At 38.0% G+C, this 16,772-nt stretch overlaps 2 protein-coding genes across 2 annotated transcripts; one reads left to right on the top strand and one right to left on the bottom strand.

Moving 5' to 3' along the window:
* Positions 1–5,413: 5,413 nt before the first annotated feature.
* LOC132272867 (uncharacterized) lies at positions 5,414–13,981 on the bottom strand. Its single transcript, XM_059773946.1, has 6 exons — positions 13,270–13,981; positions 12,929–13,125; positions 12,777–12,839; positions 12,431–12,691; positions 12,076–12,287; positions 5,414–5,870 (listed from the first exon to the last, which is right to left on the bottom strand). The coding sequence occupies exons 1-6, from the start codon at positions 13,979–13,981 to the stop codon at positions 5,414–5,416; spliced, it is 1,902 nt and encodes a 633-aa protein (XP_059629929.1).
* Positions 13,982–14,707: 726 nt separating this feature from the next.
* LOC132272868 (basic blue protein-like) lies at positions 14,708–15,379 on the top strand. The gene is made up of 2 exons (XM_059773947.1): positions 14,708–14,954; positions 15,180–15,379. The coding sequence occupies exons 1-2, from the start codon at positions 14,708–14,710 to the stop codon at positions 15,377–15,379; spliced, it is 447 nt and encodes a 148-aa protein (XP_059629930.1).
* The last annotated feature ends 1,393 nt before the right edge of the window (positions 15,380–16,772 follow it).

Here is a 16,772-nt window from a genome sequence, read left to right on the forward strand (position 1 = left end):
TTCTAAGTTCAAAGCAAATAAATTTTGTGCAATGAATGCAATGTTATGCATGTCACTCCCCATTTTCAGAAAAAACATCATCACTTCACAAACTGTTAATATAACCCGCCCTTTGGTGACTCCGCAGCGACACGAGAGAAGGATTAGCTACTGTCCCTGACCTTTGGTACCTTTGCAGTGTCATTTGGGGCCCAGATAGCTCAACTATGCTAGGGCAATCTCCCTAGTTCCCTCTAGGCTATATTAACACACCGGCCCTTTGGTGACTCCGTGGCGACCGGGTTTTTCTCAAAAACCGTTTCATCGAATTCTCCCTAAAATCCCCTTTTAATTTCATTTCAAAACACTTTCCCTTTTCTTTCATGCCCAATGCTTGTGTGCATAAATGGAAATGGAGAGAATTTTTAACACATAATTAACAAGCTTTCACATAAAATTTCTAACAAATTCTTAAGCATGATTGGCATGGAAAACTAACACATTAAGCATGTTATTATTATTATTATTATTATTATTATTATTATTATTATTTTTCATACAATTCACTTAACTACACATTATAATTCAATTAAATATACCTTCTCACATATTTCATATATACAATCAAGGCACTTTAAGGAACAATTATCACAATATAGCATGCTAGAATACTAATAGGATACTAATCAAGAAAAATTAATTCACAAAGGAACAATCATCATAATTTAGCATTCTAGGACACTAATCAAGAACAATTAATTCACAAAGGAGCAAAATTGTAGGAATTAGAGACCCCTACCTCTATGTTATGCAAAAACCCCCAATTTACACCACAAACCCTCAAAATAGGTCAAGATTTTCGGACTCCCTAGGTTGCTCAAAACTGAAATTGCTGGTACACACGTTTAGAGCTCACCGTGCTCTCCGTTTTGCAGCAAATGACACTTAGAAACACTAAGAAATGAGGGAGAAATCAAGAGTGGAAGCTTATGTGAAAAAGAAAAGAAAAAGGAAAATAGAGAAGGAGAGGAAGTTGCGAGAGAAATGAGAGATAAGAAAAATGGGTCTACATCCCATAACCACATGTGCCTTAAAATAAGGTGGGCCCCACAGCTAACATAAAAAAAAATATTTTAATATATATATATATATATATATATATATATATATATATATATATATATATATATATATATATATATAAGATACAAACATTATATTCTCCTCAACTTTAAAAGATTTTGTCCCCGAAATCAAGCCATACCTGAGGGAGAAAACAACTCTGGATACTTGGAGTGAACCTCCTGTTCAAGTTCCCAAGTAGCCTCCTCGACTCCGTGGTGTCTCCAAAGAACTTTCACCATTGGTATCGTCTTATTCCTCAACACCTTCTGCTGTGTGTTAAGGATCTGAACTGGTCCCTCCTCGTAGGAAATATCCTCATCATTGTCTACATCAACCCAACTCAAAATGTGAGATGGATTGGCTCATACTTCTGTAGCATCGATACATGAAAGACATTGTGAACCCTGTCCAACTATGGTGGCAAAGCAAGTCTGTAGGCAACCTCTCCTACTCGGTCCAAAATCTCAAACGGTCCAATGAATTGTGGCGACAACTTGCCACTTTTCCCAAATCTTATCAATCCTTTCCGTAGAAAAACCCATAGAAAAACATCTCCCACCTCAAAAGATAACGGTCGTCTCCATTTATCTACATAGCTCTTCTGTCAGCTCTAAGCTGTAAGTAACCTCTGTCTAATCAGCTTAATCTTCTCAGTAGTCTTGAGTACTATGTCAGGTCCTAAGGCGGCGGTCTCACCCACCTCAGTCCAACAAACAGGAGACCTACAAGGTCTACCATACAATGCCTCAAATGGAGCCATCTGGATACTTGCTTGATAACTGTTGTTGTAAGCAAACTCAATAAGCCGAAGGTGATCCTTCCAACTACCTCCCAAATCAAGTACACATGCCCGAAGCATATCCTCCAAAATCTGGATAGTACGCTCCGACTGACCGTCTGTCTGTGGATGGAATGCTGTACTAAGATGCAATGTTGAACCAAACGTTGCTTGAAGTCCTTCCTAGAACTTCGAAGTGAACTTGGCATTCTTATATGAGACAATAGTTACTGGAACTCCATGCAACCTTACAATCTCCTTCACATAAAGTACACCAAGCTTCTCTACATCATCTGTTGCCTTAATAGGCAAAAAATGAACCGTCTTGGTTAACCTGTCAATGATGACCCATACGGCTTCATTGCCCCTTGGTGACCTTAGAAGACCTATCACAAAATCCATAGCAATATGTTCCCATTTCCACTACGCTACAGGCAATGGTTGCAATAAACCAGCTGGTCTCTGATACTCGGCCTTCACCTGCTGACAGGTAAAGCACTTAGCCACAAACTAAGCAACATCTTTCTTCATTCCGTTCCACCAATACTGACGTCTCAAATTGTGATACATCTTGGTACCACCTGGATGAATTGTAAAGCGGGAAATGTGAAACTCCTGTAAGACGTCCTCACGACAAATCATGGGAACCACTAATAAACCCCTGAACCGTAGACCCCTATCTGCATGCAAGGTCCAATCTTTCACTGTCTCACCACTAGAGATCAAAGCGTGAATGGCATCTAAATCCGGGTCTTGTTTCTGTGACTCAATCACTCATACAACAAGAGTAGGCTGAGCCACAAGACTAAACAAGAATGTTGGCTCACTGTCAACATCGTCATAAAAACAATACAATCCCATCTTTGCCAAATCCTTAAGCATCTTCCACTTCCGAATAGCCAAACAGGCCAGAGTCCCACGAGATTTCTGGCTTAAGGCATCTGCTACCACATTTGCCTTGCCCGGATGATACTGCAAGTCAAAATTATAGTCCTCTAAGAACTCAACCCATCTTCTCTGTCTGTTGTTCAAGTCCATTTGGGAGAAAAAATATTTGAGACTTTTATGATCCGAGTATACCTCAAATCTCTCACCATACAAGTAATGTCTCCAACACTTCAAGGCAAATACAACTGCCGCTAACTCCAAATCATAAGTAGGGTAGTTAAGCTCGTGAGTCTTCAACTGTCGAGACCCATAAGCCACTACTCTACCATCCTACATCAACACACATCCCAAACCATCGCGTGAAGCGTCACAATAAATCACATAACCCAAGCCACGCTCAGGTATCACCAACATTAGAGTTGTAGTCAATCTTGTCTTCAACTCCTGAAAAGATGACTCACAGGCTTCATTCCACACAAACTTAATCCTTTTTCGAGTCAAACGGGTCATAGGAGCTGCCAAACAAGAGAAATCCTTCACAAATCTCCGATAGTAAACCGCTAGGCCAAGGAAACTCCGAATCTCAAAAACATTCTTAGGTTGCTTCCAATTCAAAACTGTTTTAACCTTAGATGGACCTACTGGCACTCCATCTTCTGAAACAATATGCCCCAAAAATTTCATCTCCTGTAGCCAAAACTCACATTTCTCATATTTGGCATACAATCGGTGCTCCCGTAAAATCTGTAAAACAATACTCAAATAGACCTCGTGCTCCTCCCGAGATCGTGAATACACGAGAATGTCATTCATGAAAACTACCACAAACTGGTCCAAGTAATCGTGAAAGACGCGGTTCATCAAGTCTATGAATGCTACTGGCGCATTAGTCAAGCCAAAAGGCATAACAAGGAACTCATAATGTCCATACCATGTACAAAACGCTGTCTTTGGGATATCCTCATCCCTAACCCGTAACTGATAGTAGCCTGACCTCAAGTCAATCTTCGAAAAACAATTGCCTCCTCTCAACTGATCAAACAAATCATCTATCCTTGGCAAATGATACTTATTCTTGATGGTAGCATGATTCAACTTCCGATAATCAATGCACAACCTCAAAGAACCATTTTTCTTCTTAGCAAACAAGACCGGTGTGCCTCACGGTGACACACTTGGTTAGATGAAACCTTTCATCCTCAAATTATCAAGCTGCCTCTTTAATTTTTTCAATTCAACTGGTGCCATACGATACGGTACCATAGAAATCGGCGCGGTACCTGGCATCTAATCAATAGAGAACTCCACTTCTTGGTGTGGAGGCAACTCTGTCAAATCCTCCCGAAATACATCCAGAAAATCACGAACAACTGCAGGATAATCCTCTTTCACAACATCATCTTCTTCGGCTATAAGGCTAGCCAAGAAGTAATCACCACAACTCCGTCCACGAACTCCATAAAATGATGAAATGTGGGAATCACTCCGATCTCCCACGAAAAAGAAACAGTCTCCCTCGGGAATGCAAACTATAACCCTTCATCTGTAACAGTCGATCGTAGCATAAAATGAAGCTAACCAATCCATCCCGAGAATGACATCAAAGCTAGTCATCTCCAGGAGGATAAGATCAAACACAAAAGTCCGCCCGGCTATCACAATGGAACAATCCCGCATAACTCAGCTCAATGACACTAAAACCCCAACTGGCGTATCAACACACAACGCTCGATCCATGAAACTGATCTCTAACCCCAATACAAGTGCAAATGATGATGAAATGAAAGAATAAGATACACCAGAATCAAACAAAACACGGGCCCAAGAACCAAACAATGAAAATATACCTCGGAGAACTGAAGATCCAAGAGATGCATCAGTCAGTGCAAGTGCAAAGACACGTCCCTGCGGTCCCTGAGAACTACCAATCTGAACACCAGACTGCTGTGCCGACACAGTAGGAGTATCCCTCCTAGTTGGTCGTGAACCCTGAGAAGACATGGCAGGTTGTGGTGGTGACAGTGGTCTGAAACCTGACTGAACTGTAGCCGACTGCGACGGCCTCTGCTGTGACCCTCTGCCACTAGTGGTGCCTGCTCCCTGACTCGGACAGTCTTAAATCAAGTGGCCCTGCTGGCCACACCCATAACAAACCCTCGGAGCTGAAGAAACTGAAGACGATCTCATGGGACAATTGGACTTGTAATGTCGAGGCTGCTGGCACTGAAAACAAACAACTGCATTCTTATCAGATCCAGCTAGCATAAGAGTGGTAGGAGCGGATTGTGCAGACTGCTACCCCTAAAACTGAAATGAACCACCCATGTTCCTTTTCCCTGAAGGTCCCTCTGCAGATGGTCCTACATTCCTCTTTTGTCTCCACCGTTCCCTTCTTGCTTCTTTATCTTTGGCCTCCACCTCTAACATTAATGCCCATTCCACTGCCTCAGAATAAACCTTGAGGCCCTGTGCTATTAACAACGGCCTCATCTTGTAATCAAGTTCGGAGATAAACTTCCGAACCTTATCAACTTCATTACTCACCATCTCTGGAGCAAAGCGAAAAAGAGAAGTGAACTTGTTCTCGTATTCTGTCATTGACATATTGCCTTAGATACGGCCAATAAACTGATTCTTTAACTCCTACCTATTGGAGGCATGTAAATACTTCTCATAGAACAGCTCTTTGAATCTATCCCAACTCATCTCTTCAATTTTATATTGATTTGTGATCGATTTGCACCAAAACTTGGCATCCTTTGTGAACTTGTAAGTGGCTAGGATGATTTTGAAGTGATCCTCCGTCACATCCATAGAAGTCAATTGAGTTTCAACTTGCTTCATATAGTCATCCGCTACCATGGGATCTACACCGTCTTCAAACATTACTGGCATCAACTGAGAAAACCCTTTAATAATCTTGAGACGCTTCTGTGCTGGCGTCTCCTCCACTTGTACTACCAGTTGTGGTATCAGCTGCGGCTGAGTAACAATGGTGGCCCTGAAGGCCCTCTGCAACAAGCGATTCAATACTAGTTCCGCCGGACTTTCACCCTCTTCAACGAGTGCTTCCACATTATCCCTCCTTGTAGGAACAACCCTTGGGGCAATTAAATCCCAAAGTAGTGTGTCCTCATCAACTGGCACCGCCGGATTGGAGCTCGAGCTCCCGCCAATATCACCCCTTGTTGGCCTAGGGCCAACTTCCCTGGGTTCCTCACGCCGTGACATCGTTCTATGCAAACGACTTCCCATACAACCCTATGTAGGCCTCTACCCGTCGTCCTAACGGTTTTCAAACCAAGGCTCTGATACCAAATTTGTAACGACCCTAACCGATGCCAAAATTTTTAAAAAAAATTCGGCATGACCTCCGCTAAAAATCATCCTACAAAAACTTGTTTAAAAATATTTTTAAACTGTCCCAACACAATAAACATCTAATACATTCCATGGTGGTACAACCACATACTATATCATCCAAGTATCATAATTACAGTCCCAAAATACAAGATTAAGATCAAATGTCTATGCTTTACAGGCCCATAAGTATAATTATAATATTCAAAGTCCATAAGTCATCGTATAAAATACATTATGCTTAGTCTTACAAAAATAGAATGACCCAAGTACAAAAACAACAAAATAAGCTCCTAATACATACTAAGTCTGTAGTAAAATGTCATCCGCCACTTCTTTCCCGTTTCCTGTAAAAAAATGTTAAATAAAAAGGGTGAGCAACATTGCTCAGTAGGTGGTGCCTAAGACACACCTCTTGTATCCCCGTGAATCCAAACAAGGAATAAGATAATAGGAATTTAGGGTCATGCAAAGTCGGGAAAACAAAATATCAATTCTAAGTTCAAAGCAAATAAATTTTGTGCAATGAATGCAATGTTATGCATGTCACTCCCCATTTTCAGAAAAAACATCATCACTTCACAAACTGTTAATATAACCCACCCTTTGGTGACTTCGCAGCGACACGAGAGAAGGATTGGCTATCGTCCCTGACCTTTGGTACCTTTGCAGTGTCACTTGGGGCCCAGATAGCTCAACCACGCTAGGGCAATCTTCCTAGTTCCCTCTAGGCTATATTAACACACCGGCCCTTTGGTGACTCCGTGGCGACCGGGTTTTTCTCAAAAACCGTTTCATCAAATTCTCCCTAAAATCCCCTTTTAATTTCATTTCAAAACACTTTCCCTTTTCTTTCATGCCCAATGCTTGTGTGCATATATGGAAATGGAGAGAATTTTTAACACACAATTAACAAGCTTTCACATAAAATTTCTAACAAATTCTTAAGCATGATTGGCATGGAAAACTAACACATTAAACATGTTTTTATTTTATTTTATTATTAATATTATTATTATTATTTTTTTTTTTCATACAATTCACTTAACTACACATTATAATTCAATTAAATACACCTTCTCACATATTTCATATATACAATCAAGGCACTTTAAGGAACAATTATCACAATATAGCATGCTAAAATACTAATACGATACTAATCAAGAAAAATTTATTGACAAAGGAACAATCATCACAATTTAGCATACTAGGACACTAATCAAGAACAATTAATTCACAAAGGAACAAGATTGTAGGAATTAGAGACCCCTACCTCTATGTTATGCAAAAACCCACCAATTTGCACCACAAACCCTCAAAATGGGTCAAGATTTTCGGACTCTCTGGGTTGCTCAAAACTGAAATTGCTGGTACACACGTGTTGAGCTCGTCGTGCTCTCCGTTTTGCCACAAACGGCACTTAAAAACACTAAGAAATGAGGGAGAAATCAAAAGTGGAAGCTTGTGTGAAAAAGAAAAGAAAAAGAAAAACAGAGAAGGAGAGGAAGCTGCGAGAGAAATAAGAGATAAGAAAAATGGGTCTACATCCCATAACCACATGTGCCTTAAAATAAGGTGGGCCCCACAGCTAACATAAAAAAAAATCTTTTAACATATATATATACAGACATTACAATAAATCCACACTTGTTGCCAAGAAATTTGCCTATCAGAACCCAAGTCCACCCTCAATGGACACATTCTCCACACAAAGCTAGCAATGGGGCAAAAGCACAACAAATGAGATAAAGATTCTTCTCTTGTACCACACAATGGACACCAATCATTGTCGACCACTCCCTTAATTTTTAGGGTAAAGTACACTAACACCCCTTGAGGTTTGACATAAGGACAAATAGATGAAAGTTGTCCTATTTTTGGACAGTCACACCCCCTCAAGTTTGATAAAATGGACAAAGACACCCTGAGAATGGTGAATTGACTTTATTACCCTTTGATATAAAATTGATAAATACAATTGAATAAGCTTAAATGGGTTATTGGAAAAAACCCATTTGATAAACCAAAAATCCTTATCATCACCACCACAAATCACACGCACAATGCCGCATCATCATCATCAATACCCTTTTTTTTTTTTTTTTCTCTGTTCACTTTCTTCTCTTACCCCTCTTACCCAAACAAAGCCTAGCAGAGTCAACTAACAAGCTTATAACTAAGCTCTTTTTTTTTTTTTTTTTTTTTTTTTTTTTTTCCTGTGTGTAAATATATATATAGTCGAAGGAAGAGGGTCAGCCCCATATACTCAATCGTATATGGAATTAAAGCAAGAGAATGATTTGGCCAATTCAACTTATTCGTACTGATCTCATGGCACTAAACTCAGAAGGGTACAGAACAAATTGCGAGAGAAGCTTAAATCAAGTTCCACCTAGCAGGTCTTAGGCGGCAACCCAAGACACACATATAGATGGGAATTCAAGTTCCACCTAGCAGGTCTTACGTGGCAACCCAAAACACGCACATATATAGATATAGATTGAGAGAGAAGCTTGAAACCCCAAATCGAATTGATGAACAAATTGCAACTCCGATGATAGCAAAACCAATCTAACACCGGCGACACTTTATACAATAGAACAGTGGCATGTGCGACGCATGTAGGGAAGCTAACAGCTGGATCTGGTTCGATCCTCGTTCCGATTTTTGTTCCACCGCTATCAATCACCGACCGAACAATGAAATCATGCCACGACAGGTTCGATCCTCATTCTGATTCTGGCGAGTTTGGTGAAGATTTTGATGAAAGGGGTTTGCAGATGGTCTCTGCAATTCTGATCCGACGAAGACGAGTCTATTCTGCAATTCTGATCCGAAATAGCTTTGTCGTGGCGACGATGAATTCTCCGACGAAGACGAGGCGATGTTTGAGAAGCCCGCCTGTTTGGAATTCCACTCTGTTACCAACCAAAGAGTCAAGTTCTAGGTTTGGGGTGGTGGACCGGTGGTGACTATTTTGTGGTTGTGTGTGTTGCCCAAGTAATAACCCTAGAGGGGGGTGAATAAGGTCATTGGCAAACTATGGAACTTTTTCGATTTAGCTTCTCTAAGCTCATTTTCTTTTTCTCTAAACTTTAGAGCCTAATATGATTTATTGTGATGAATACTTTTCTAATGAGTTGTGGTGTAGATATCACCAAGTACTTGAAATATAATCCAATGAGATTACTACACATGTGTAGATTGCTTTAGCAAATGAACAATTCATTTTGTACATTGAATCATGCTTATAAGTCATGCATCTAAGTGTGATTATCATTGACTCAAATAAATGAATTACTTTAAGCTTCAATGCATTCAATTCAACTAACCATTTAGAATTGGCATTTGCATAATATTGATGTGATTAATATTCAAGGTGCAAATAACATGAAACGCATAGTCATAGAGTTTATTACAAATTTATAAAACACTTGGTGTGTATATAAACTCTAAAGATGAAGGATGTGTTGAATATGCATTTTGTCAAACACTTGGTCTACAACATCATTTTAGCTATATATGAATCAAATATAGGACATATAGTCTAAACTAAAATGAAACACTCATTCAACTTAATCCAAGCATTCATCCCATCCTCCTCATATACAAATTAATATGTCCATATTATAGCATTCATAAATAAAGCATTAAGATTATGAAATGGAAAATGCTAGGGAAATAAAGAGAGTAAGAGTTAGAGAAATTGCAAACCAAAAGACACGCGATGTACATGGTTCGACATAACCTCGGCCTACGTCCATACCTTAAGAAAACTCTCAAGGATTCTACTACGGCTCCTCCTTGCGGGTGGAGAGCAAACCTTTACATGAAGCAACTCCTTGCTTCAAAGTGCTAAGAGAAACACCTTCTCTTAGTCTTCCTTTGGGTCACACCAACCTTTACAAATGAAGCTTGTTTGTTTCTTCTTCCTTGGGCTACATTAGCCCTTACAATAGCTTAAACAAGCTTTTCCCTTGCCAAGAGCACCTCTTGGTCTTCTTCTCTTAAGAATGGATATTTGATGAAGTTCTCAAAGAATGTCTCTCACATAGACAAATATACAACTTATAGCTCTCATACTTAGAGTTACAAATGAAGTAATCAAATGGAAGCTCAACTCTAAGTTTGCAAGATGAATCACATGAATGATATGCAATGTATTTCAATGGTGATTCCTAGTGTGGACAACTAGATCAAAAGCTCCACAAGGAGAAGGAGGAACTAGAGCAAAAGCTCTGTAGAAGTTCCTTTTAAGACCTTTAACCCGAAACCAGACAACCCCAACTCTATTTATAGAGTTTCTAATGCATCTGATATCAATAGAGCTGTTGGGCACACAGTTCTAGGTGAAATAGTCGTTTGAATTTGAATTCGCGCTGGTTCGGTCAACCGAAATGAAACATCATTGTGTTTCGGTTGTCCGAAATGACTTAAGGTTAAACATCATTCTCAGTACTTTTGTTTCGGTAGACCGAAGTAAGACCCACACTTGTTTCGGTCGACTGAAATGAAATGAGATGTACTGAGTGCCTTATTTCGGTAGGCCGAAATAACTTGCCCATGCATTTCGGCCTGCCGAAATGAAACTGCTGCTTCATGAGTTGTTCTAAGTTAACAGATTAGACAGTGCTCTACAAGACATCTGCATAGACCTTATTTTCTTTAATTTATATATCCATTTACTTTAAGTTTACAATGTAAATAAGGAAGAACCCCCCATTTGGAAAATACTAGAAAATTGAAATCCAACTAAATCAAAATGTAGAAATTCAGTTTTAGTATAAATTTGGATTTTCGACAGTTTTTGTAAAAATGAATCCGCATGTAGACTTATGTAGGCTTGGTCAAAAATTATGATAAAATCAGTTTAGGCTAGTTTAAGTATAAGGAGTTATTACAGGGAAAAATTATTGTGAAATAATCATTATTTCAAAAATCCATTTTTCACACTTAGCCAAAAACACAGTTTTTCATGACGTGCATTCTGGGGTCCTAATGTCCGTTACCAACTCATGGTAATAAAGGCTTCTCATGCCTTAATTGTTGACCAATATGAATTATATGATTGATGTGCATGGTCTTATCATTTCTAGCACAAGTGATGAGTTCTTTCAAAGCTTATACAAGCTTGAACTAACTCACTCTTTAGGAAACACTCCATGTGCAATTATATATGAATGAAGTGCATAGTATATTGCTAATGGATATAGGAGCATATGAATGATGATATGAGATGCATGGTCCTATAGAGATGAGCTTTCAAATGAAGTTGCTTCAAAAATAACTTTACAATTTAAGCTAGCACTCACCAAGCTATCTACCCCTTTCTTCAAGCTTTGTTCATGATCTTTTAGGCTTTGAGGTATTCTTCCTTCCTTCTTTTCTTTAAGTTGCTTTCTTAATCAATGATGTCCAAGTTATCTTTGGATGGACTTTGCATTTGGTTCCTTACAACTTCATGTCTTCTTTGTCTCCTTTGTTATCCATAGATGTGATTTTGAGTAATGGAATTCTTGGAATAGTCTTTATGGTCTTCATTGAGGTTCTTCTTTGAATATGAATCATCTATAACACTCAATGTGAACATTAGTCCTTAAACACCATTAATGATTTGTTATCATCAAAACCTTTAGATTGTCCTTGGATGAAATCATTAAGGTCAACAGTGTGTATATATATGTATATATATATATAGAGAGAGAGAGATAAATGAAAAGGGTAATTTGGTCATTTAAGTATTTTGATATTTTATAATTAAAATTAATAAAATAGTGAAGGGTAAAATAGACTTTTCACATGTTTTAAGGCTCTGTTTGGATGGCAAATTTCACAAGGGGGTGTGGTTGTCCAAAAATAGGCAAACTTTCATCTGAGTATCCTTACCCCAAATCTCAGGGAGTGTCTCTGTACTTTACCCTAATTTTTAATTGAGTCAGAACAGGCAGTCCTTCATGACAACACTGCCAAGAACAAATGAATCTTTCTGAGGGACTTTAAGTTTCCAAATAGTCTTCCACAAAGAAGAAAACTCATGATCACAACTTCGAGAAGTAGCATCTGAAACTGAAGGAGGTGGGTATTGCATTTGCATGGCCAATCTGTAAGCACTCCTCACTGTAAATTTACCATTAGGAGTAGCTCCCCAAATTTTCTAATCACCATCCATATATTCTGCTATAGGAATTTGTAAGATTAAATCAGCATCGCGTTGGTTGAAAGTGCTGCAGATCAGAGGCTGATTTCATGTCTTATTGGATTGAATAATCAAGTCAGCCACTGTGGAGACAAAGCTACCTTTTCGAGGGGAAGTAACTCTGGGATTAAGAGGATCAGGAAGCCAATTGTGAGACCAGCAATTAACCTTTTCCCCATTTGCAATGCGCCATCTAAAGCCTTAAGAAATAATTTCCTTTGCAGACACAACACTCCTCCAGACCCAACTTGCGCGACTAGGGCAGTGTGATTCAAGAAAGTCCACATCAGGAAAATATTTTTGTTTGAATATCCTAACAAATAACGAAGAATCACCGACCTCCAGACACCAAGCAAGCTTCGCTAATAGAGCCAAATTGAAAACTTGTAAATTCCTGAATCCCAATCCTCCATCATTCTTGTGAGTACACAGACGATCCCAACTAACCCAGCAAATTTTTGATTTGTCAACTGAACCACTCCACCAAAATTTAATAAACTGACTCTGAATCTGATCACAAATATATAGTGGCAACTTGAAACATTGGGCATCATAGAGAGGTGACGAAGATAAAACAGATTTCAACAAAACTTCTCTACCGGCTTTAGATAGTAACTCGTCTTTAAGTGTCTGAACTTTTGCTCCTCAGAAAGATACTTCAAAGAGGCTGATTTGGATCTCTCAAAGACAGCCGGTAACCCCAAATATTTATTTACCCATGCTGACTCTTGAATGTGTAGAATGCTCCTAATCATCTCTTTTAATTCTGGATCAGCATTAGAGCTAAAAAACAAGCCTGATTTATCAAAGTTCACCATTTGTCCAGACAAAGTTTCATAAGATGATAGAATTGATTGCAAAGATAATGCTTCCTCACGGTTAGCTCAACAAAACAGAATGGCATCGTCAGCAAAAAATAAATGGGTCATTGGACTAATACTTCGGCCAATGCAAATCCCATGAGTATGCCTCCTTACAACTGCTTGCTTCAACAGCAAAGAAAAACCTTCGGTACAGAGCAAAAAAAGAAAAGGAGAGAGGGGATCTCCCTGCCTTAAGCCCCAAGAAGGAAAAATGAGCCCACCACTTTCACCATTAATGAGAATCGAATAAGAGACCGATCGCACACAACCCATAATGACTTTAATCCATCCTTTCGCAAATCCCATATGTTCCATTATGCCTTGAATGAACTCACATTCAACTTTGTCGTATGCTTTAGCCATATCCAATTTCAGAGCCATAAAACTGGTTTTTCCATTCTTCTTCTTCTTCAAATAATGGAGTACTTCTTGAGCCAACATGACATTATCGTGGATAAGTCTGTTAGGGACAAAGGCACTTTGATTTTCAGAAATCAGTGAAGATAGCAAGGGCTTGAGCCTATTAGCTAAAACTTTGGAGTAGATCTTATAAATGACATTGCATAATGAAATAGGCCAGAACTGGGTCATCTTCGCAGGATTCCTCACTTTCGGAATTAGGGTAATGTTAGTATGGTTAAGACTCTTGGTCAAAAATCCCGTTGAAAGAAATAAGTTGAACCCCTTTACCAAATCAGTCTTCATCAAATCCCAATTGTTTTGAAAGAAAAGAGGAGTAAAACCATCAGGCCCTGGTGCTTTATAAGGACCCATACCTTGAACAGCCATCTTTAATTCTTCCTCTGTGCCTTGTTGCAAGAGTGAGATATTATCAACCGCCGACACTGTCAACAGAATTAAATCCCAAAAATAAGATGTGAAACCACCACTTGTCGAGGTATATAAAGTGCGAAAATATTGTTCCACGATTAATCTGACTTCAGGTTTAGCATCCCTCCAAGAACAAATAATTGCTATGAAGGAACATAGGAATGGAGATGAAAAAGATATGGTTTGTAAAAATTTTGGTTTTTAAATTCTAATATCTCATAGAAAATCAGTTGTATTTATTTGATAATTTATATAATATATAAATCATAATTAATTCATTAAAAAATATATATATACACCTAATGTAATGAGTTATGAGGCCTCTTCTCTTATTGGAGGTCCTAGGCAACCGTCTTAATTGCCTTTATGATTGATATAACTTGTAATTAAAATATTACTCCCTCTATCCCATATAAATTGTAATGTTTCTTATTATACAAGGTAAGTATTATATTACCTCCTTAAATAACACTTGAATCCAACTTAGATTGAATAAACTTCATCCAACCTAGTGATGTGGATGTCTCGTATTAATTCTCCATTTCTTAATTGCTTCGCCTTGTATAGCTCTCACCAAAACACTATAAAAAGACTAGCCTGCCTTCAGTAATTTGCATCCTCAGAACATCTCACTCTCACTCTCACAGCTACACCTTTTCTTTCTCTCACTAACTATTTTTGGAAATGTCTCTGGGAAGGGGCGGTGCCATGCTCATTGTGGTTGCACTACTTAGCCTTGTGGCTCACTTTGAGCCAGTTCATGGGGCAAATTTTACAGTTGGTGACAAAGGTGGTTGGACCTTTAACGTGAGTGGTTGGCCTAATGGCAAGAGCTTCAAGGCTGGTGACATACTTGGTAAGTTTTTTTTTTTTTACCTAGTTTTTCTCTTAAAATATCATTTTTTCTCTGTTTACGTGACTCCCATGTATCCTTAATTTTGGATGAAGCACGTTTTTTTTTTTTTTTTTTTTTTTTTTTTTTTTTTTTCACAACATATATAAGAGCTAACAACTCTTAAGGAAAAATTTGAGTGACCCCAATTCATTTTTGGGAAATTTACAGTTTGTAGAAGATCAATAGTTCTTATGTAATACAAGAATTAATGAAGCTGTTTGTAATACAATATAACAAAACATGTGTATCTGCATTTGTCAGAGTTAATCTATGATAGAGCTCATCACGATGTGATTGTGGTAAACCAGGATGACTATAACAGTTGCAAGACTTCACTCGATTCACCGGCGTTCCAAACGGGAGATGACCATATACCGCTTGCAAAGGGACATAATTACTTCATATCTAATTTTCCGGGGGATTGTGTTGCTGGTGTTAAGATAGCCGTCAATGCTAAATAAATTTGAAGCCAAACTAATGGTTAAAATAATTCTCTATCATGTCAATGTTACCTCTACTTTTAATTAATATAATATATATATAGTTGCATTCGTATCAATAAATGCAGCTTATGTATGTCACTTCTATGGCTTGATGTACTTATTCTTGTTCTTTAATTTTAAGCAAATACGCTATCACTAGTCACTATATATATTATGATTATAAAAAAAAATGATAGAATTAAATTCTTAAAACATTCCATAATTCATCACACATACATTCTCCAATCTCGAGACATAATATATTACTCTTTGTGTGATATTATGCCAAAAATATTCTATTCCTCCATAGATCTTATTCTTCTTAAGGACAAATTGGGGTCTCAATTGCTATAGAACATGAAAGTGCATTTTTATTTATTATTTGTAAAAACTCCAACACACCGTGAGCAATTCTAGTGAACTTCAAACAAAGAGGCTCAATATCACTTTTTTTTTTCTTCTGAAATTAGATATCTAATTATATTTAATTAAAATAAAAACTAAAAACCCATTTAGGATACACATGGATTAATGTGCAATCTCTTCTCTTTAGATAGTGCCCCTCGCTAAATTTTAGACTGCCTCAACATTTTCTGTAGCTTAAGCGCTATCCTTTGTATATCAATCCACATAATAAAAGTGTACAATAAGGCTTATTTATGAGATAATGAGGATTGTTAAGAGGGTACAAGACAACTCCAATTGGTGAAGATCCCCGTGGATAGTGAATAAATTTGAAGCCATCATATGTTATTATTAAATGATAGGATATTCCAGCCCATATAGTGCTATGATTGCAGGATTGTATTAAACAATAAATCCTTAACTTTAGGCGGCAATGCTTAATTTTAGGATCAAGTAAATTAATTTTCTTTGTACAGCTTTCAGAATTTAGTATAAAAGTCATGATACCATTGTACAAAGATAATACAAAAAAAGAGAAGTTTTCTCTACAATTTCATCTTTCCCATCTCATATTTTTACATGGTATCAGAGAACCTTTCTTGGTGACTCTAGAATTTTTTTATTTTTCTCTTTCTTCTTCATACCTTCCGTTGAAATATATCCAAGAGATGGGGGACGAACCCAAAACCAATGAAAAGATAACCTCAACTGAGGCATCTCTAAATGTTACGGATCCTCTCTCCTTACACCACTCAGATCATATGGGCATCATTCTAGTCTCCAAAGTTCTCGAAGGAGATAATTATGGGACTTGGAATCGTGCTATACATATCAGCCTTAGCGCAAAGAACAAAATCGGTTTCGTTAATGGATCGATTAAGGCTCCGTCAACAATTGAAACAAAGCTCCCTTTTTTTGGCAAAGATGCAACGATATGGTTCTATCATGGATCCTTAATTCAGTTCAT

Source organism: Cornus florida, unplaced genomic scaffold, assembly GCF_030987335.1.
Source record: "Cornus florida cultivar Cherokee Brave unplaced genomic scaffold, ASM3098733v1 CherokeeBrave_3.0.0_Hap2_Chr09, whole genome shotgun sequence".
Classification (NCBI taxonomy): Eukaryota; Viridiplantae; Streptophyta; class Magnoliopsida; order Cornales; family Cornaceae; genus Cornus; species Cornus florida.